We start from the raw sequence: 21,986 nt of genomic DNA on the forward strand, positions 1-21,986 counted from the left end.
TAAAGGCAAGAAATCTGAATAATATTAGACCAGTCACCTCTTCCGTGGATTGAAAACAAACAAATTCTAAAAACTTTCTGCCAAGCCCTTATAACTGACCTACTTTCTACACAGATTCTCGTGTAATCGGCTTCTAATGTTGTTTTCCAACGTAAACATAAACAGGTAATATTATCGTTCAATACGCATATAGGCTATCCGCCAGTATTTGCGAATTTTGAAAAGGATAGAATTTACGTTACACAATGCGAACTGGTGTGCCGAAGGCACACGAAATTGTAGACCAAAGTAATTACAATAAGAGAATAATCTCTCACCTTGCCAGCTTGCAATATTCACCGAGGCGATTCAACGTCGAATTAAGCAGCGCCCAGTAGAACCAGAAAGAATGTTGCCCCTGCCCTGATACAGATACAGACGATACGGACGCCATAAACAGAATTGCCGTAAGGAAATTTCAAAAATTCCTCTGTTAGTTACCTAGCTACTTACCAAGTGCGCTGATTGGCTGTTGAAGAGAGGAGTCTTCTGTAGAGTTTTTCATCGGCGTAAAATCTGCCGCATACAACAACATTACGACTTTTCACGCTAGATCGCCTGTGTAGATTACTAGAAATTCTGCGTGTCGTGTGGTGCAACCTTCTCTTATGTGACGCAGCTAAATAGCAACTGAATGTGATTGGTTGAATTCAAAAATTATAACCAATCATATTCGAGTTGCTACTGTGGGTGATATAATAAAAGTATACATACTGAATGCCGACGCTAGTTACTTTTCATTCATTGTAGTTGGCAACTCTGTGTCGTTGACAAACTGTAAATGCCGTCGTGCCCGTGTGTACTGTGTACCGTGTCATCGATATCGTCGTGGCAAGTGCCGGTTGAGATAATTACCGATGTGTGTTCTAATTCGTAACACTAATAACTTAACAGTTTTTCTTAATAGTAAAAATTTGTAAGATAACAAGAAAAATTTTCTAAGTTTTGTATATACGTTTATTACATCTGAAATACATGTGGAATGTAAATATTCTTTGTGCTTCAAACCACGAATATTGTAACATATTTCAACGAAATTCGCCCAGATCAGCTCTTCGTAAGTTTTTAAGGATTCTATTCTGTATATAATATACAGTTGCAGTAATTCCAATATAAGTTACTACAAAATAGGCCCCTTAATATAATAAAGTGAGTTGTATTGCTATTTTTTTAATTATTTATTTTATCTGTTTTTTTTTATAAAAAGATAAGTAGAAGTAGGTACTTAAAAATGTCGGAACTAATAGTTGTTATTTTCTGTCTATTAAAAATAAAAATAAAACTATGCAGAAGAAATTGTTATCATTAGCATGGTGCACAAAAAGAGTACCTATACTTATGTTTATAACTTGTAGAAACAAACGCAAAAAGTTGAAAACCTAATTAATTGGCTCAATGCTATTGTTCAGAAAATCATGGCCTGATAGTCGTTTCTATTTGAAAAGAAATTCTTCAAAAGTAAAGTGTTCCTTGATTATTATATAAATTCATTCGGGTAGTCATCACTTTGAAAATATATCAATGGTTTAATTTATTTTATTCTATATATTTGTAAAACAATTTATTCAAATAAAATAATAGCTATTTAGTTTTAACAAACCTCTTGATGATTACATTATATATTGCTCATGTGATTTATTTTAGAAATGTTATGTAAACTTAAAGGATATTTACCTTAACTATAATAGTTTTTGCTAAGAGATAAAAATACATGTCAACATGATAAAAGTGTTTCGATAAAATATTTTGGAGAAAGAAAGACACGTGAGTGACTTAGTATTATACTGTAGATATAATACATACAGATATAGTTGATATAATATAAATATACATATGAAGATATTGAAATTGTTATGCTATTATATCAAGATGTATAATATTATACATATATTAAATATATAATAGCCACAGCACACACTTTTGCATGATGCATAAGAGAATCAACAAATCATAATCCTTTTTCTCTCACTTCACGGAAGAGAAGCATTTTGTTTGGTTGATTCTCTTATGTGTCATGCAAAAGTGTGTGCTGTGGTCTTATGTAGATATTGATATATGAATAAAATGATACAGATAATCGATATCTTTAATAAAATCTGTACAAGAGTTTTATATAATAAAAAAGCACTTCCTATATTTAATTAAAATTCATATAATATCACATAAATATTAAAATAATGATTCACATGAGTGTCCTGGATCTTAAATTTCACAATGCCAAACTGTTCTTTATTATGTTGTTGATGAAAATGTATTTTATACCTAAACAAATTATACTTTTGTTAAATTATAGAAAAATACAGACATAAAATTGATTTTTTTAATACAAAGTAGTGAAATAACAAATAATAGGCACATTTATTTATCTACATATTAGTTTAACTCTTATAATTAACATTTATACCTTGTGCAACTTAATGCACTTCTCAGTGCATTAAGTGTGTATAGCTCTTTACGCTGCAAATTATTATAGATTATACTTTTAAAGAAGAAACGATTTACTCAATTAGTATATTTTTAAATATGTTCAAAGGTGTTATACTTTTCTACCATATTTTTTTTTAATTTTAAATTTTATAAAGGAGCAAAATTAATACTTACTAGAATTATTGTACAAAAGGAAAACATCATTAATAAAAGTATTCAGTTTTTGAACATGGCTGGAGACTACTGCGTCTCCTGATTATTTGAGACAATGAGTAGTTGGCACAAAGCCTTTTCTCTTCGTTAATATTAGCGATCAAAGGTTAATCTTCAAGCAATTGATAATATTTTTGGTATGCAAAATTGATCACGTGTCCTTTAAATTAACTGACTAAATGTTTGGATAATGTGTTGTATGTAAGCTTCAAATTGAATCGATTGCGACTATTGAAATATTGTACGATAAATAGTTAGCACGTGACTTAAACAAGGCCTTAATCGCTTCAATGCATGAGAGGATGCATCGTGCACAATACTATGATTAGATCACATGTATCGTCAGAAGATACCGCTTACACTTTGTTAGAAAACAACTGTTGTGAGGGAAACATATCTGTATATTCTATAAGTTTTAGTATACAGACAGGTCAAGGTTCCATTCGCTTTCGAATAGATTGGCGCCCGTTTGGAGAACCTTTTCCCAATCAGACAATCTAGTGAACACGCAATTCAATGAGTTTCTCACGGATAAACGATGTTTCACGAAGAATGTTACGAGACTTCTACATGTACACGATGTTCGAATGCCTCATAATAGATTTTGATCTTTAATCAGGAAGTGAAATTTAATTCAGGTAAAATATATTATAATCTACGTATATACATGTATGTGTGTGCGCGTGAAAATGAATGAGATTTATGTGCATTGCATAATCACGACCGATGTAGAAACGTTGAAGGCTAGCACTTGTGTTTGTTAACCGGCGTAATCTACATAAGTTTTTTGTTATCTGGAAAGTATCACATATAGTTTGATAGTCAGTGGTTAATCCGGTCTCAGCCTTGAAATTTATTAAACTCTTATAAAGGAAAGCCACCTGAGTTCATAATTTATAATTTTTATCTATGTTTCTTATCGAACAATTTTATATCACAATAAATATCTTAAGATGGAATAAATAAATGCAATGAATGATAGTTGATTTATTTTTACAGAAAATCATAACAAATTAAATAAAAACTAATGCAAATTTGTAAAAGCAAACAGTATCAAATTTAACGGTCCTTGCAGTATCACATTACTTGTATGCAATAGTATATTATATTTCTTATCTCCAATTCTCTCTCTCTTCTTAATAATGTAATACTATGTTTTTTTGTGAGTTAACTTTTCCAAATAATTTTAAAAAGTTATATTAATTATATATTATTATGTACGTATACATACAATGTTATTACTTTAATGTTCTATGTACATTATACATTATTTTAATATTCTATGTACAATACGTATATTATTTTTTAACCTATTACTTTTTTTTATTTGTGTTATATAAAAATATTATTTAAATTAATTATTTTTTCAAATTTTTAACAATTTTATATTATAATGAATGTTTATTTTTTTAAATAAAATAGTCTTATTTTATTTTATTAAATTATTCTTATTGAATTAAAAATTAAATTTTATGTCAAATTTCTAAATGTATAAATATTAAATATTTTATTGCATAATAATGCCTATAATGTTTACAAATAATTTTCATAAAAATTTGTTAATACCTTCATAAATAAGTAAATGATAAATAAATAGCTTTCAATGTATGCGCTCACATAAAACGTATTGTGAAAACATGTATGTGGTAATAGTATATAACAGTAAATTGTGTTAGTATATTAAATCTTTACTTGAAAAAATAAAAAAAACTTGAAGATTAGTGTTTAATTTTCATAAATTATATGTAATTTTTTTCTACGTATGTATGAAGTAAAAAAATTTTATAATTTTTCTTAAAATGTAATTGTACATTATTAAAAAATTTGTATTACAAACAGAATTAATAATTGAAAACAAATATATATATCCAATTTTTTTATGTGTATTCGAATTATATATTTTTTAAATGCAATTTTATGACTATAAAAAATATTAATGATGCTGACAATTTTTGAATGGATCATAATAAATATTCCGTGACATGCGTAACCAAATTGATTAATGTATTTTTCACGATTCCTATATAAAAAGTGCGAAGGTTAACAGTGACTTTTCCCCGACCAATGTAAGTTCGATTCGTTATCCGGGTATATAAGGGGCACGACGGAACACGCGTACTTTCAGTCTACAGTCCGCTGGAAATTTGTAGGCGCGACAGAGCTTTGAGGTACATTTAACGGGTAAAGTTAGTACATAAAGTGTAGCTTCTATGAATTAGAGTGACTTCACGGAGAAAAAAAAAACAAATACAAGTGTTCGGCGAAACCCGTTTCTCTCTCAGTGAAAGTATCCACCTGTGTACACACACCGCTCTCCATCCACGATCGTTTATTGTTGCAATTGCGGTTCCACGTTCTTCATCCATAGTAACTTTAACGTATCTTTAACATGTGCACAATACGAGATATAACGTAATCTTTCGTTTATGAGAGTTATGTTTATGATAAATTATATTATATATTGTGTGACGTGTGTATATGTGTATGTGTGTGCTCCTGTGAATATTTAAACACGTGTATCACATATTATATCTTCTGTAAAACAACACTGATTCATTCATAGCAATTGGAAAGAATTAATTGCTATGTTCATATGTATATGTTTACGTAGCATAATTTTAAAACTTTAAATTTTAATATTACATAAAAAATAAAACATTTTTTTAATTTTTAAATTAATTAATTTAATATCATAAAATATAATATAAATTGTGAGATTTTTCTTTAATTTTATAATTTTATATTTAATCGGTTATCTATTCGTTATACATTTTTATGCATAGTCATTATAAATATTATTAAAAGTCTTTATTATCATAGATATTCGTTATCGATAAAAGGCTTTTACTTATATGATAAACATAAAAATGTATTATATTTAGCTTTTCGGAAAATAGAACGCTAATGGTACTATTTTCAAATATAATAAGTAACGCCTATAAGAGCCTACACAGAATATAAGTGTGTGAAATACAATTTATTAAGTTAGTATAACGTTTCGACTCTCGTTTTGGGTCCTCTTCAGTACAAAAAAAAAACACCATCATCTAATCTAATTTCGTAACATTATTTTGTTACGCAATTGTGAAGATTGTGTCCTATCTTGTAAGAATATTAACATCAATTTGACAAAATTGTTATAGAAAAAAAAACCAAAAAACTGTAACTAATTTTATTTATTCTTAAAAAATAGAAGTTGTAAAGAAAAATCTGTCACTTACATCGTAATATTTCATATTGAGAGACATGAGTTTCCATTGTGCATCCTGTCATTAAACTAGTATATTCACTGAATAAAACACATGAAAGTAAATTTTAATTGTTGTAAGATTAGAATTACAAAAAATTTTTATAAAACTTATAGTACATAACAGATAAGATTGAAATACAGAATGGTAATGAGATATGTATTATAACTCTAATCAAAGTTAAAGTAAAGACAGAGTACACAAATTCAAAACGCATGTTGGTAATAATAATTTAATGTTTAAAAATAGTCAAAAATAAAAAGAACAGAAGGTCGATACATAAATAAAAATAAATACAAAAATAATTAAGCTAAATAAGAACTTTTTGAAATATTCTATATAGCATATACTATAGTAAGAATATTTTTAAAAGTTTGTTCAAAATTAATTTAAATATATATTTAAATATTTCAATTTATATAAACGTATCTTAAATCGTAAAATAATTACACTACTAAAAAAAATTAAAGGATCACTTGTTCCACCCTGCAAAAATAGGCAAATTTCAAGATAGACCAACTTTATCAAAAATAAAAATGATTTCTTTGCTTCAACGTTGAATAACACGGTGAAAAAAAATTGTACAGAGCTCAATAATAAAGCAAATTAAAGATAAAGATTTACTCTTTCGAAAGCTGTAAATCACATTTGCACAATTTTTACTTGACCTTGTGGAACTTCGCCGTAAAAAGTTTTGAGATCTAATGCATCTTCATTTCAGTTTGTGTAATTTTATGAAATATCAGTAATACGATTTTTTTTAAGTTATACAGGCCTAAAAAGTAGAGATTTTAAGCTTTAAAATGCTTTTTTAAAAATCTTGATACGATAATTTTTGACGAAGTGATTTTATCTCGAAATTTGCCTATTTTTGCAGGGTGGAACAAGTGATTCTTTAATTTTTTGAGTAGTGTATTATAAATATATAATTTTATAATTAATTATTGAATTTTTAAATTATTTAAAATATAGCATGGCTGTAATATTTTATATAAATATATATCTGTTATGTACAAGTATAAAATACTCGGAAGAAAGGGGGAAATATTGATTTATTCTACTATTTCATGTGACATCGAATCATCTATATGTTTCTATTAATATAAATTATACAAACGATTAAAAATTAATTTATATTAAAAATATTTCTACAATCTAAGAAATTTCCGTCTTTATCTATTTTTATTTTGTACATTTATATTTACATTATTAATTATTTAAAATTTAAATATTTAAATAAATTAATTAACAAATTCTCTCTCTCTCTCTCTCTCTCTCTAAAATCTTTTTAAGACCGTACAATTGATAAACAATAAACTAACAAGAAGAAGGAAACCAATAACGGTCAAAGCCAATAACGATCGAAGCTGGATCACAAATGCTTATTAAAATTATGTGTGAATTTTATATACCGCGTATGTAGTTCTGAAAAAAGACGTTATTACTACTTTAGATAAATATTGCGAAGAATATTACTACGTCGATCCGCCATCAGAGGTCTATCGATATTCGTAAAATTTTTCGCAAGTGCTGAGATACGCGTATATCTATATATATAGAATCTCGATTTAATAACTTTTTCCTCACGAGTGCACTGTGTTAGTAATATGGTATACAATTATAAATTCGCACGAGCGAAGCGAGTGCGACTTATGAGGTGGTGCGTGGGGCGTAGGAAGCGGGGGGCTGCGCCCCCCCCCCTCGAAAAAGAAATTAAAATATTTCGTATATAAATATTTAACAATACAACATTTTTTATTGTTCATATTTGCTTTATTTTTGCTTTCTGATATACTTACTGATTTCATCTGAACGTTATTACACGTTGAAGGACATTTACAATCCTGGTAAAATGGTCCCATCCACAAATTTCTGACTGGGACGACATGGCCAGTATCGAAAAGCTGCCGCTACAGGCGACGAGTAACAAAAGTCAAAAAGAGTTATGAAAACAAAGAGATGATGCAATGCCCGCGAAAAATGGCGCGACCCGAACGAACATCGGGCGCCTGCGTCTACGACGTAGGTTTAGGTTTCTTCGTATTGTTATTTGTACGAGCGCTACCACTGCGTTATTTTTCATAACACAACGCTTTTGCGTGTGGTTAGAGAAATAACTCAACGGCTTGAGATATTGGCTATTTACCGCACGTAAAAGCGTTGCGGTATAGAGGGCATATTACGTGCACGCGTGAAGAAAAAATCTATGTGCAACTCATGTGCTATAATTGTCTATAACGCGAAACATGTTACACAATGTACTAAAACAGGCGTCTAAGGTAGGTTTCCATTACAATGCCTTACTGATGAGTCAAGTAGTGGAAACCGGGACGAAACGCCAACTTGTGATATTCTTCGCAATCTTATTTTTCACAGAGTTTGATTTATCATTACTTTAAATATTACATCGTTAAATTTTAATATATGTCTTTCAACATATTATTAAGATCCAATAAGATGCTATAAGCATAAAAAATTGTTAGATTGATTGTCAATTTAACTAAAGTGATATTACCGCGGTAGTTGTTGCGTTGTAAGTCTGAAAAAATTTCGGCACGCGATAGGGGAACTACATACGCGGTATGTAAAATTCACACATAATTTTAATAAGCATTTGTGATCCAGCTTCGACCGTTATTGGTTTCCCTCTTCTTGTTAAATAAATTAATATTTAAATATTTACTTGCTCGTTGTTTTGTCTATGAAGCTGGCTCGATTCAGGATGTCTACTGAAGCTGATTGTAAGAAGAAAAAAACCTATATCAACCGGCTACACAAATTAGCCTCGAGACGCATACCGATCTTAGCATGGTTACCGAAATATAACTCGGAAAAATTCCTTAGCGATATTATAGCCGGCATAACAGTTGGTCTTACTGTTATGCCACAGGGACTTGCATATGCAACATTGGCTGGTTTGGAACCACAAGTATGTAGGGCAAAACATGTTTTTCTTATCAATGCTCATCTCCTCTGTAGATGGAGCATGTGTTATTAATATCGTATTTGTTTACAGTATGGTCTTTACTCGGCATTTATGGGTGCAATAGTTTACGTGCTATTTGGCTCCTGTAAAGATATTACAATTGGTCCTACCGCGCTCATGGCGTTAATGACTCATGACTATGTGCAAGGGAAAAATGCTGATTTCGCCATTCTTCTCGCATTCTTATCTGGTTGCCTGCAATTACTAATGGCATGCTTACGTTTAGGTATGCTGACTCAAACGAATAAGAAAATGCTTTATTTTAAGTGAACATTGGATATGCGATAGAAAATAAAATTACAAGTGAAAAAATTTTCCATTCAGAAATGCGCAAGGTAAGACTTACGCAAGGTATACAGGCTATGCGCAAGGTTACTGGAAGTTAAGATTTCCAAGTAAATTCAATGCTACTTTGTACTAGTTTTGCATGTATCCTTGTTGTTGTATTATTTGATCATATTAATATCTTGAATGACATAGGTGTCATTTGTTTGTGTTTAACATAACAACAATTTTGTAGGTGTACTAGTAGATTTTATCTCAATACCAGTCACTGTGGGCTTTACTTCAGCAACGTCCGTCATAATTGTTGCTTCGCAATTGAAAGGATTGTTAGGTTTAAAAATTTCGTCTCAAGGATTTGTGGATACTTTAATTAAAGTTTTTCAAAATATTGGTGACACGAGTCTCTGGGATACTGGGATGAGTATCTCTTGCATCACGATTCTATTGTTGTTCAGGGTAATTAATGAATCTTTATATTTAATCTTTATAATGAATTTTAAATTTGTCGTAAAATCGTATCTGGTATATTGTCTTGATAAAAGTCTCGTAAAATTTACAGAAAATGAAGGATGTTAAATTGCATGTCATTAGTAAGAAGTCAGTGAATTATCAACGTATAATTGCAAAAGCGATATGGCTGATCTCTACGGCGCGGAACGCCATTGTCGTTGTCACATGCTCGGTCATTGCTTATAAATATGATTCGTCCGAATCTGGATCTCGATTTATTCTAACGGGTCCAGTAAGATCTGGTCTTCCACCATTCGGCTTGCCACCTTTTTCCACACAAATAAATAATCAGACTCTTACCTTCACGCAAATGTGTTCCGAATTGGGTACTTCCATAATATTAGTGCCGATAATAGCCGTGCTCGGTAACGTAGCCATAGCTAAAGCTTTTATGAATGAAGGTAAAGTTGATGCTACTCAAGAACTCTTGACACTCGGAATCTGTAACGTTCTTGGGTCCTGCGCAAGTTCTATGCCAGTTACAGGATCGTTCAGTAGATCAGCAGTAAATCATGCGAGTGGTGTGAAAACGCCAATGGGTGGATTATATACCGGAATTCTGATTTTACTAGCCCTTAGGCTACTCACGCCATATTTCTATTTCATTCCAAAAGGTAGCAAAGCACTTTAACGCAATGTACAAAAAAATGCCAATTTGGCGTAATTATTATCCTCTTTTTCAGCTTCATTATCGGCCGTGATAATTTGCGCGGTAATATACATGATAGAGTACGAGGTTGTAAAACTGATGTGGAAATCAAGCAAAAAGGATCTCATACCGATGTTTGTTACTTTTTTGTTTTGTCTCATCATTGGTGTAGAATATGGTATTTTATCAGGGGTCGCTATAAATTTGATGTTCTTATTGTATCCTTCTGCAAGACCTACAGTTTACGTCGATAAATACACGGTAGTAGCAAAAAAACATAATTCAAACAAAGAAATCCTTTCTCTTTTTTTCTTTTTTCATTATTTTAAGTTGTTAATTGCAGAACTACAAATAAAAGAGCATTGAACTTGATGTGCTCAATACTCATTGGATCATTCTTTTCCAAAATACATGATTTTACTGCTCACGCGTCTAAATACATACTAATAATGTTTCGATAAAATTGATCCTACATTTGTTATAGACTGATTGTGGTGCAGAATACTTGTTGGTTACTCCAGGAAACAGTTTGTATTTCCCTGCTGTCGATTTTATAAAGCAGTCAGTTGGTAATGCTGGTATAAAGCAAGGGTCTAGTCAAATACCGGTTGTTGTTGATTGCAGATACATTTTAGGGGCAGATTTTACGGCTGCTAAGGTAACTTTTTTGGAGAATTGAAAATATTTAATTTAATAAGCACAATATTCATCTCACATTAGATTTTGTACTCTCATTATAGACTGCGTTATATTTTTGTCTGTGTTTAAGCTACTTTGATATAATAATTACTCAATATATAAATTAAAATCTTAGACTTTGCACATATTACTTATGTATTATGATTGGCTGCTATATGTGATATTAACATTATGAAAATCGAACACGTTTCACACACACGCACGCACACGTACACACACATGATAGCGAATATATGTTAAAACAATATGATTAAAATAGAAATCGCATCACATTTAACTATTGCTTTTGTCTAATTTAGGGTATGAAAACATTGATTAATGAATTTAGTAGTCGCAAACAGGGATTGTATTTTTACAATCCAAGATCGGATGTGGTTACTGTTTTGAAAGGTGCCTGTGGCGATGAATTCCAATACGTTTCCACTCAGGAAGAGCTCTCTTATCTGTTATCGACAGTTCAAGGTAACTGAATTTATTTACTATTTTGATTTATAAATGCAGGATAATAGACATATACATCTCTTATGGACCCTCTTATAAGTCCTCTCACTTTTAATTTTATATTAGGATTGATAGTGTATGAAAGTAGCGATAAAACTTTTGATCTCATGTTTACTTTTAAATTTTTGATCCATTTTACATTAAGATTGTATAATATATAAAAAATATATCTATATCTTTGTATTTTTTTATATCTTTGCATTTTTAAATTTGTTTATATCAGCTTTATGATTTTTCTTAGAAAATTTTAAAGCGTTATAGGGATCAGAACTATTTTCCATATATCTCGATATACATATATCTTCCATATATATATAATTCGAATGACAAGTTGACTCAGGATTTTACCATCTATTATATAATATACATATATTAAAGTCACAGTATATATAATCCATGAGATATTACGTTTTATAAATATTTATAACATAAGTATTACAATATTACAATTTTTTAAGAATGGTTTATTCTTATATCTAAGAAAAAATGATATATTGTCTTATTTCCAGACAAATCTTCGCAACAACTTCTTGAGCAAACACATGACAAATTACATTCGTCATTAACGTTAAATAATTCAGAGATGATTCACAGAAATGCGCGTGGTTCCTGCCATGAACTTAGCGAGGTTACAAGTACACTTTTACACGCAACTGCAAGTTAAAATTAAATTTCATTTTTATATTAATAAAAAACAAGATTTATTAAACAGAATGTTACATACAATCTTTATTTAAATAATATTAAGCACACAAAACAATAAATTAAAAGCGATATAGAAATAAAGAATGAATGTTTTATTCTTAATTCACAAAATAATTTTATAATTTAGAAGCTATAAATAATTCTGCTGCTTAAATATTATTTTCCTGATGTATATATAATTATTTCAATCTTTATATGTACATATGTAATACATAGAAATTGACGAAATACAGTCTTAGTTGGCACTTGCACTACTATTGCATAAGAATCGTTAACAAAGAATTTTATCACACAATGTAGTGAAGGCACACAAGAGTCCATCACCAGAAGAATTATTTGTTATGAAAGAACGCGTGTATTCGTTGTGTATATTCGACGTAAATGTAATTATTACAAGTGTAGCATCATAATAATACTAAAAAATATTGCACCCTAAATCATTCTCTTTGCTTAGTCGATTTCTGTTTAATAAGAATGATGTATTCATGTATCAATTGATGTTTATCAAAATGTTTCCTTCGTACTATTTCTCTTTTGTGCTTTCTTAAATATTTTTAGAGAAATTGCAAATCCTCAAATTTACATATCTTCTTATTTTACTTTTGTATGTTTTCGCATAAATTTAACTTGGAATTTAAAGATTCACGTTACGTTGATATTGGTAATAAATCACGATACAGTGATGATCCGCAAATTATTTGGCAGTTCTTTTTATAGTTATATATTTTACTTACAAAATAAGGTGTTAATTTCATTATTTTTGAATGAATTACATTAAGAATTCTTAATTATTTTTTATACACGAAAAATTGTACAAATAATTGTCATTGGTTCATTAGAGTTCCATATAAAATTTATACTCAAAACATGTTTAGTAAAGACCGGAGACAATGTCCGTTACTTTTCCACGTTTCCCAATCAGCGAAGATGTCGTATTTCTTCGACTAATTAGATTTTCTTTAATTGGCTGATTCCCCGAATATTTGCCCGCGTTAAAACGATTCTTTCCAAGACCAAATGTATCGTATGTTCGCCCAGCAAAAATTCCTGATTCGTTTGGTCTACTGGTAAACTTATTACTAATTTTATCCTTGTGGCAAAAGGAATTGTGTCTTATGCCATTTTTTGATAATATTATCGGTGAATCTTCTGGTGAGCTAGTTTCGCCCTTGCTTCTTGCATAATTTAACTCGTTATGATAATTCCATTCGCGAGTTCTCTGTTCCTCGTAGAATTCGTCGCTTTTTAATTGCTTATTGTTAACATGATACAGTTCGTCGTTCTTCAGGTCTCTGTTTCTAGAAACGAGATTATCTCGCCTTCCTTGTTGATCAAATTCTGAAGAATTACCACAAAAATCATCAGATCTGATTGCTCTTGATCTTGTCGGCTGCTTTTCGGTGCGAGATTTGATCGCTTTTGTCTGACGTTTATTCCCGTTCCATTGATTTTTTTCTTGCGTAATAACAATGTCGACCATCGAGTCTAGACCTTCGTCAATCCTGTCTAAGGATTTCGTTTTCAAACTGGGAGACTTTGGCGCGTCGATCGACCGCGGTCGCCTCGTGACAACAGGCTTCAGATTAAAATCCGTGAAGTAGAAAAGACCGCTGTCGCTTTCCCCTTTCGATGAGCATTGATCCCTCTTCGATACGTGATGGGAGATGTGATGGAAAGATTCCGATCTACGCATTTTAAATCTGGAAGAATCAGTCAGAAGTGACACCTGTTCTTGTTTACCAAGATTTTCGGAGTCGATTGATCTCTCATAATTCTGTAAGCTTCGATGCTCGTCGAAAGAATTTAAACTTTCAAATTTTCTGATACGACACTCCACTCTACTCCCCGATCGTGGACTGGACACATTCGACTCGAAGTAATCGTGACTAGTGGAGCGACGTAAATATTTCCTCTTTTCTATCTCGTTTTTATATTTAGAACTGTGTCGATGAATCATCCGTTGATCAGCCGATCGTCCGGAGGATGTTTCAAATCCCTTGGGAATAGATTCGAATTGTCTGTAAACATCGATTTGTTTGTTAGTCGACCTGACATCCGTAATTAAATTTGTTTTCGAAGCCTCGTAATTTCTCAAAGTTTTTCTATCTTTTATATCGTTATCTTTGAAGTGATGCAAATCATCGAGACTCTTTCTAAATTTAACATCAATACGATTTGAGCCTATCAATATAGTATCGCTCTTGATTTGTTTCTGCAAGTGATCTTCGTTAATAATTCTCATCTGTCCGTCATAGATTTGATGTTTGCTGTTATATTTGAGTTTGGAAGCGCTTAGCAAGGAATCGCTGCCGTCACCGAGAGTTTCTTCCTCGACTTCCTCGTCGTGGGAGTTGTACATCTCTGCGTGATCAACGAAGTCGCAATGCCTGGCGGACATGATGGCTGATAAGCACGGCGGTGCTCTTCGTGGCGGTTGTGGATGTAGAATAGCCGGTACTATCGCCTCTTCCACGTCAGGTCCCTTTACAACGATCTTAACACTGCCTTCCATCGATGACTTTGATGTTTTGCGCAGCCCAAGACTTAATTTCTTCGTGCCATCCGAATCAGTACTATAATCTTGATCGTTGCCAAAATAGGTCACTTGCTCACTTTTTATCTGATTTTGAAATATGTTAGAGCCCGTATTCGATTTTAGCATCTTCAAATCCGTATATTGGTCTATCTTGGGTATTTTGTCGTACATATAACTCTCAGAGTTATTCAGTGAAACCTTGGAATTCGATCGGTATAATTTATTTTTATCCAATTCTTGTTTTATCCTTTCTTTATTATGGACAGTTTCTTGATTGTTATTAGCACGATGATTCAGTTCCTGAGTTTTATCACTGAATTCTTCTTCAGCGTCTTTCACTATGATCCTCAGTTCCTCGATCACGTCATCAATCGTTGTTTCCTGATCGTTGCTTTGCATAGGTGAGGCTTTCTGTCGATTGGTTCTTGATTGATGCTTCGTATCTTCAGGACTGCTGGATCTCTCCGAAGAACTGATACCTTCATCCTCCGCGTTCGAGGATACTTTCGGGCTTTTAGCAGCAATGAGAATCACCGGCGTGGATTTATCTCGTTCTTCCAAGTTACAGTCATTTCGTTTCTCTAATTGCATCTGCAAAAGCGATACCTTTTTGCTGAGTACCCTGCAGGTTTCCTCCGCGCGTGTCACTCTTCGCTGCAAAGCGTCCACGTCGACACAGTTGTGCGCCCATTTCTGAACTTCCTTGTGCAGTAAATCAGTTAAAGCATCCTCTTCGCGTCCATCGAATTCCCTTAGCCATTCCTGAAGTACCTGCGGCTCTAAGCCAGCTTCGCAGGCCTCAGCCTAAAAGGAGCGAAATATTTACGTCTTGATATATCGAAATAATAGAGACAAATGTTATAAGACAACATAAGTATATATACTTCCCAAAATTTTCTATATTAATCATACTTATATTAAAAAAAAATATATAAATTATTAAATATATTATATTATCCATTGTATCAAACAAAAGTTTTAAATGTAAATAATAGGAAGAGTCAAACAAGAAACAATTTTCAGCTTAATACAAGATGACAGTTAATTATTTTAGTTTCTCGATTATCACTGGACGTGAAAGGATTAAACAAAAATAATCTACTGGTGGATACAACTTTTTACTATATTTCTTTTACCTGAATGTATAACTTGGTTTGCGTGCGAGGTGCAGATTTCAGAAAAGCGTTTAGAAACGAAACTCCTGCAACCCTCAACGCGATAGCTGCTCTCGGGGCTAAAAGAGCGCCTGCTAAAAATCGAAATCTTCCTCCTTCTCCGTATTTGAGTCTCAGAGTCGATACCGCTTCCGAAACGGCTGCGTGTCCACCCGGTGCTTGGCACACCTTCGTTAAGAGCTGCAAAGCAATGAAATGTATTCTTTTATCACATAAAATATAATACAGAAGATATTGAAAACTCGCAATGTGTGTTTACTAAAGAAAAGACGAATTTAAAATTTATCAAAAGATTCACGTTGTGAGTGTACTTGGAATCTGATTATTTATTATTTCGTCACTATAAACGGACGTTTCTTATTATAGTTTGTAGATTTACAGAATTTGTGATCATGTGCCGTGTATAATTGTCTGCCTCGACTAGACAACTGCTGATTGTATCACACGATATCCGCTCGCAAGGTATATCATACACATCTCGAGAAACGGAAAATAAAAAACAGATCCAACGTCATCCACGTAACATGCGGTAATATAAGTTTGTAAACGAAGCCAATGCTCTCGATCGAATAACATTCGGTGGATAAACGATAAAAACTGGTTTCGACGGTGAGCACCTTCGAAATAACGGCGCCGCCTGTCGAGCGTATCTCCTCTGCTCGAAACATGCGTTTACATTTACGACCCCATCTTGACGACTGGGAAAAAATGACCAAATTATACCGGGAGCGTTAACTTATCGTTGTAAAGACGAAGTGACCCACTAGCATTTTATTTTATTGGTAACTGTAATTTCTTTATTTCATTCATGAGTGAATTTTTATCATTTTCGTATAAGTATATCGAGTTACTGTTATCATAATTGTATTCATAGCCGCAATTCGCAGTGAAGTGTAAACACCTCAAGTAGTAGAATTAAAAGATACGACGACGTCTCATAGATATCAAAATAGACTATTGTCTTTTGACATTGATCCACTACTCGAAAGAGCATGGTGTTTCGCTTTTACGCAGAAAATTAAAAATGAAATTATTAAATATACGTAATTGTGTTAAATAACACGTGTAATTAAATTTATTAATTATACATAATATGCTTAACAAAAATATATTGGAAATGTAAACTGTGAATAGTAAATTGTGAAAATGATATCGTGGAAGGGAAAGAAGAATCTCGCGTTATTTCACGACAACGTGCCGGCGCGGCGCGGCGCGGCATTCGCGCGACACGCAGTAGTTGTGTAATCGATTCTTTTTATCTAACGGTATCACGACGCTTCGCGAGCGGAAGTGGCGATTGTTACCTGAAGAGCCAGAACTCGGGACCGGTTGAGACTACTAGTCAGACAAACCGCGAGAGCTAGGAGGCCAGGTTGCGCCTGTACTAATAGCCGCGGTGCATCGGCGCATCGTTCGCCGCATGCGGCCAGACATTCCACGCACCCCAATTCGTCCAGGGCAGCCCTTCTGGTACCGACCCTAGGTCCGGTCTGCCCCGAATTCGGTGGTGAACTTTGAGCCAATTGAACGCCGCGTAAAGTTTCCAGCAACAGGGTCATTCCGTCCGCTGGCGGGGAGGCGAACTCTTGCACGAAGCTGAAAAAAAAAATCATAATTCATCACGAGAACATTCGACATCTTAACGATATAGCGAAATTTCTTTCTTAACATTCTCATTTTTATAATACTTCCGCGTTCTTAACATCTGTGTTGCATCGCTTTTATTATTTTATATTTACTACACATAATTACACACAATCATATATTTTCTTGTAAATAAGAATGGAAATTGAATTATCTTAAGAAAAGAAATATTAATGTTTATGTGCATGTGACATCTATAAAAAAATGTGTACAACACACACACAAATTTCTAATAAATATATTTCAATATTATTCATTAAAAAAGTCAAAACAAAACAGATTCAATTCTTTTTGGATCTTTCCTTTAGTAATAAAACTAATAACATTGAAGTCACCGATATTGTATATGCACGTCAAAATAAAATAAATTTAAAAAAACTTAAAAGAATTTAAGAAACTATAATTTTTAGATGTAAGAAAAGAAATCAATCATCTCGAGCTTGGTGAATATTTTTTAACTGTAAAAGAACCTGTCTGATACTTAAAAAAAATACATATAAATGAAATATATAAGCAACTCAGTCATTCTGCATATTTGAATCATGACTCTGCCATTGGGCGTATAACATCATTTCAGACATTAGATGTTTACGACTAAGAAGATTTCTCATCTAAACTTAACATACCGGTAGTTACGCCAATGAATACTGGTTGTAATAACATTCTTATGTTTTGAATAAAAATCGTCACATAAGCGTTGAAGATATTAAAATATAAAGAAAAAAGATAGTAATTACATAATTACGGAGCTTCTCGCTCGACAAGAAAACTGATCCGGTTTATGCGCGTGTAGCTCAGCGAGTTTTTTTTCCGAGATTGTCACCACAAGAGCGAAGAGGGCGACTTCATGATTGAACGAAGGAATCGATCATCATCGCTCCTGAATATATTAACAAAGACATTACACACGAGAGACCTGTTCAAGCTGCTGCGGGATAGCTTTCTCATCACACGCGTGATTCAGTAAGAATCAAAATATCATTTTCTTCGAAAATACTGTAAACAAGACTTTCTCTCTCTCTCTCTCTCTCTCGCTTTATACCTACATCTCGCTCGTTTAAATTAAAACAAATTTTATTGTCGAATAATTGATATTTTAAGTCGTCAAAAAGTCGAGAAAAGACCAGTCGATTCGGTCACGTTTTGAATTTTACGTATAATATCATAAATCGAACCTTATTGCGATGTTTTTCTCTGATCGATCCGAGAGTGTCCTTTTACAAAGTCTTTATACAATTCAGCAGGAGCAACGTGAGATGGTTTCCCTTTACAACTATTCGCAACGCCTTAAGGTAAACAGGTGTGAGGACGGGAAAGTACACGCTATACCTGTCACGCAGTGACAAGTCCATACTCGTGCGAGTATTCGCAATTTTTTCTGATTTTGTGAAAATGATGCGCATCGAATCTATCGTAATTGCTAAGGTATTTTCGAACTTCCTCCGATCGGTTTAATTTTCTTAATAGCACTGCTTAGAAGACACGCGATGGCGTAATAAAAGAGATGGCACTAAAAGAGAAGAGGCATCTCTCTCGTCTTTGTACGTGTTACGAGAGTTATGTTGCTTGAATTGTGCACACAAATAATCAAAGTTCAACCCTGTGACAAAAATCTCATGGAGAAAATCTCTATCATTCACTGAGAAGTTCGTGGATTATTGTCTATTTTTTTTTTAGAAGAATAAAATATATTCTAATTCTTGCAAGACTCTGCACGCGCGATTCTCTTTATCTCGTCATGAGATGTTGAGTCGTAACGAAAATTCTGCATTACTTGAATAGCGCGCGTATTTTCACCGATAGCAAACGTTCAAAGATATTCCATCGAGAATCAAAAATTCAATCTCGAAGAATTTTATACGTTTTATGCTATACCAAATTTAGCACGAGTATATCCCGTTGTATTGTCAAGCATCGCATTCAGGACCAAAGAAGGACCATTCTGCTTCGCGTGCCATTTATAGCATCGGAAACGTTGCGCAACATTCCGTTATTCGCCAACATGTATCAGCAAATGAGAGAGAGAGAAAGAGAGAGAAAGAAAATGATACACATCATAAATCGTAAATTAAGAGCCGCCATAACCAATCGACATGTTTTTCGGCTAATAAGAAACTGCGAAGGTAGAAATGGGCATCGAATGCTTGCAGGCAAAAGAGAAACAACACACACTCGTTAAAAAAATCGGTCACATGCAACGTTATAGTGTGGTCCAGTTTTATGGCTGAGTATATAATACGGTATAAAGGAGAAAGATATTAACAAATTTATATACAGAGTGTCTCATTATAATCAACTCACTTAAATATATTTTGATAATTAAATACAAGACATTGAAATTTAGGAGGGAGGGGAGAGGATGTAAAAGTTGTACAGTTTAAAAGAAAAATTTAATCAAAAAGAAATCTGATTTTGAGTGGAAATAACAACGTGAAATAAAATTATATCTTTTTGACTGGATAACTTGATTTTATCATGTGACTCTCGTAATACCATATCTTTCCATATGGCAAAACAGCGACTCATGAGTATTATACGTTACAAATAAACCATCAAACAGAATAAGGTGATATATTTTAATAAAAATATATTCCAACAATATTATACCTAAATTGTATTACCTACTTTGATTAAAATCACTTTATATCTAAAAAAAAAAAAAAAATTAAGTAGTATGGCAATAAATAGAGATGCTAGTGAAAAAAAGATAATATCAGTACGGAATAGCTTTATTTAACTTTCGCAACATATCGCCTCCACATATAATACATACACCTTCAATTATCATGTTCACTTGGCACATTTTCGCGCGGAAAAAACAATCCTGAGAAGTGCACCTCGTTACCTCATCTCATGAAACAATTCCTAGCTATTGAACGAAAGTATAATCGCTGATTATTACACACAACAGAGCCACTAGGAGTTTGCAAAGAGTCGAGCATTAAGTGCTGTTAAAGAATATTCGAAGGCGAATGATTTGAATGTATAATGTTTCAGTACATATATGTATATGTTTAAGGGCATCCGGCGTTACGACGCACATAACTTGGCATAACTCGCTGAAAAAATATATCGAAATGGACTTTGTCTAGACGGAAATTGCTATATAAACAGCACACATGTACATGTGTGAGTGACACGCGGTGAATCGAATATACGGGACATGCAAATGAGTGTTAAATGCCTCTTATATCGCTGCGGTCGACGTCTCTCGCGTTTAACGACAAAGGAAGGCAAGAGGAGAAGAAAAAGACAGCGCGGTTCTTCCCTCTTAACAATGGATGCATTATGTTACCGGCGTATTATGCATAATGCGCGAGGTATCGCGATACCACGGCGCAGTACGTGCACGAAATACAAAGGATCCGCCTTTGTTGCTCGCACCGTAAAAATGTCACGGCGACCGCGTTTGGATGCGAAGAAAACGAAAGCTTCGAAGAGGATGAGAGTGACAGTAAAAGAGATAAACGAGCATGATGCAGCCGCGACAGTCATGCCCAAACATATCAGCTATTTTGATATTTAAGTAATTTATAGCCGGTATTCATAGTCTTATTTTTAAGTAACGTCTTAATATGGCCCTCTAATTGGTTGGTGTACTTAAAACAATCTTAAATATAAGAACTGACTTGTGAGTTTGAATATTAGAGAGATATCAATCCTTCCTTCTAAATAGTTTTTATCTTCTCATCTCTTTTTTTCGTAATATTGAATAGTTTCTTGACAATTAGCATTTCAAGTAGGGAGATGGTACTTAATGAAAAGATAAATTGATTGGATGAAATCTCGAAGTATTTCAAAAGAATATGTATCAAGATTAGCCGACAAAACGTATGGATCACTGAACAGCACATGGCGCATGAATATTGATAAAGCATAAAACATTCACGATAACGGCAGTATATTTTGATCGCGATGGATAAACCCAATATTACACGTACAAATGTATGCTAATGTATGTATATAATTCATGGAAGTAACCTCTACGATACATTCCTGTACGTAATAGTTCCTTTTCTATAATGTTTTCACATCATTCTCTTTTTCATTTCACATAATTTTATTTTCAACAATCTTGCATAATTTTTTTAATTCGAAGTACTGTACAATATTGATTTCATCAAATTGTTACGCTTTATTATGATTTTAAACCCGTTTTATATATGATCTAGAATTTGTGTGAAATTATAATAAATTAAGTCATAGAAAAATTAAATAAAATTGTATTAATTAAATAGATGTAATGTTGTCTTTTTTCAAATTTAGATTTGCCTTAGTAATAATATATTTAAATAATTACATTAAATTTATATCTATTTTTAAAATTAACTTTTTACTTATTAATTTAACATATGAAAATGATATAAGT

At 32.6% G+C, this 21,986-nt stretch overlaps 2 protein-coding genes across 2 annotated transcripts in view; one reads left to right on the forward strand and one right to left on the reverse strand.

Annotated features, from left to right (window-relative positions):
• Positions 1 to 862: 862 nt before the first annotated feature.
• LOC108779078 (sodium-independent sulfate anion transporter) lies at positions 863 to 12,326 on the forward strand. Its single transcript, XM_018546432.1, has 10 exons — positions 863 to 1,096; positions 3,137 to 3,317; positions 8,635 to 8,856; positions 8,944 to 9,139; positions 9,434 to 9,654; positions 9,758 to 10,322; positions 10,392 to 10,618; positions 10,842 to 11,015; positions 11,356 to 11,518; positions 12,067 to 12,326. Exons 3-10 carry the CDS (start codon positions 8,650 to 8,652, stop codon positions 12,219 to 12,221), a joined length of 1,908 nt encoding a protein of 635 aa, XP_018401934.1. The 5' UTR covers positions 863 to 1,096; positions 3,137 to 3,317; positions 8,635 to 8,649; the 3' UTR covers positions 12,222 to 12,326.
• Positions 12,327 to 13,098: 772 nt separating this feature from the next.
• The window catches only part of mwh (multiple wing hairs), a 33,638-nt gene continuing 24,750 nt past the window's right edge, over positions 13,099 to 21,986 (reverse strand). The window contains exons 4-7 of the mRNA XM_018546407.1: positions 17,278 to 17,569; positions 15,935 to 16,153; positions 14,288 to 15,602; positions 13,099 to 14,221 (exon numbers count right to left, since the gene is read on the reverse strand). Coding sequence (XP_018401909.1) covers positions 13,134 to 14,221; positions 14,288 to 15,602; positions 15,935 to 16,153; positions 17,278 to 17,569 — 2,914 coding nt within the window. The 3' untranslated portion in view covers positions 13,099 to 13,133. The remainder of the gene's footprint in view (positions 14,222 to 14,287; positions 15,603 to 15,934; positions 16,154 to 17,277; positions 17,570 to 21,986) is intronic.

This window comes from Cyphomyrmex costatus, unplaced genomic scaffold (genome assembly GCF_001594065.2).
Source record: "Cyphomyrmex costatus isolate MS0001 unplaced genomic scaffold, Ccosl1.0 scaffold55, whole genome shotgun sequence".
Lineage (NCBI taxonomy): Eukaryota > Metazoa > Arthropoda > Insecta > Hymenoptera > Formicidae > Cyphomyrmex > Cyphomyrmex costatus.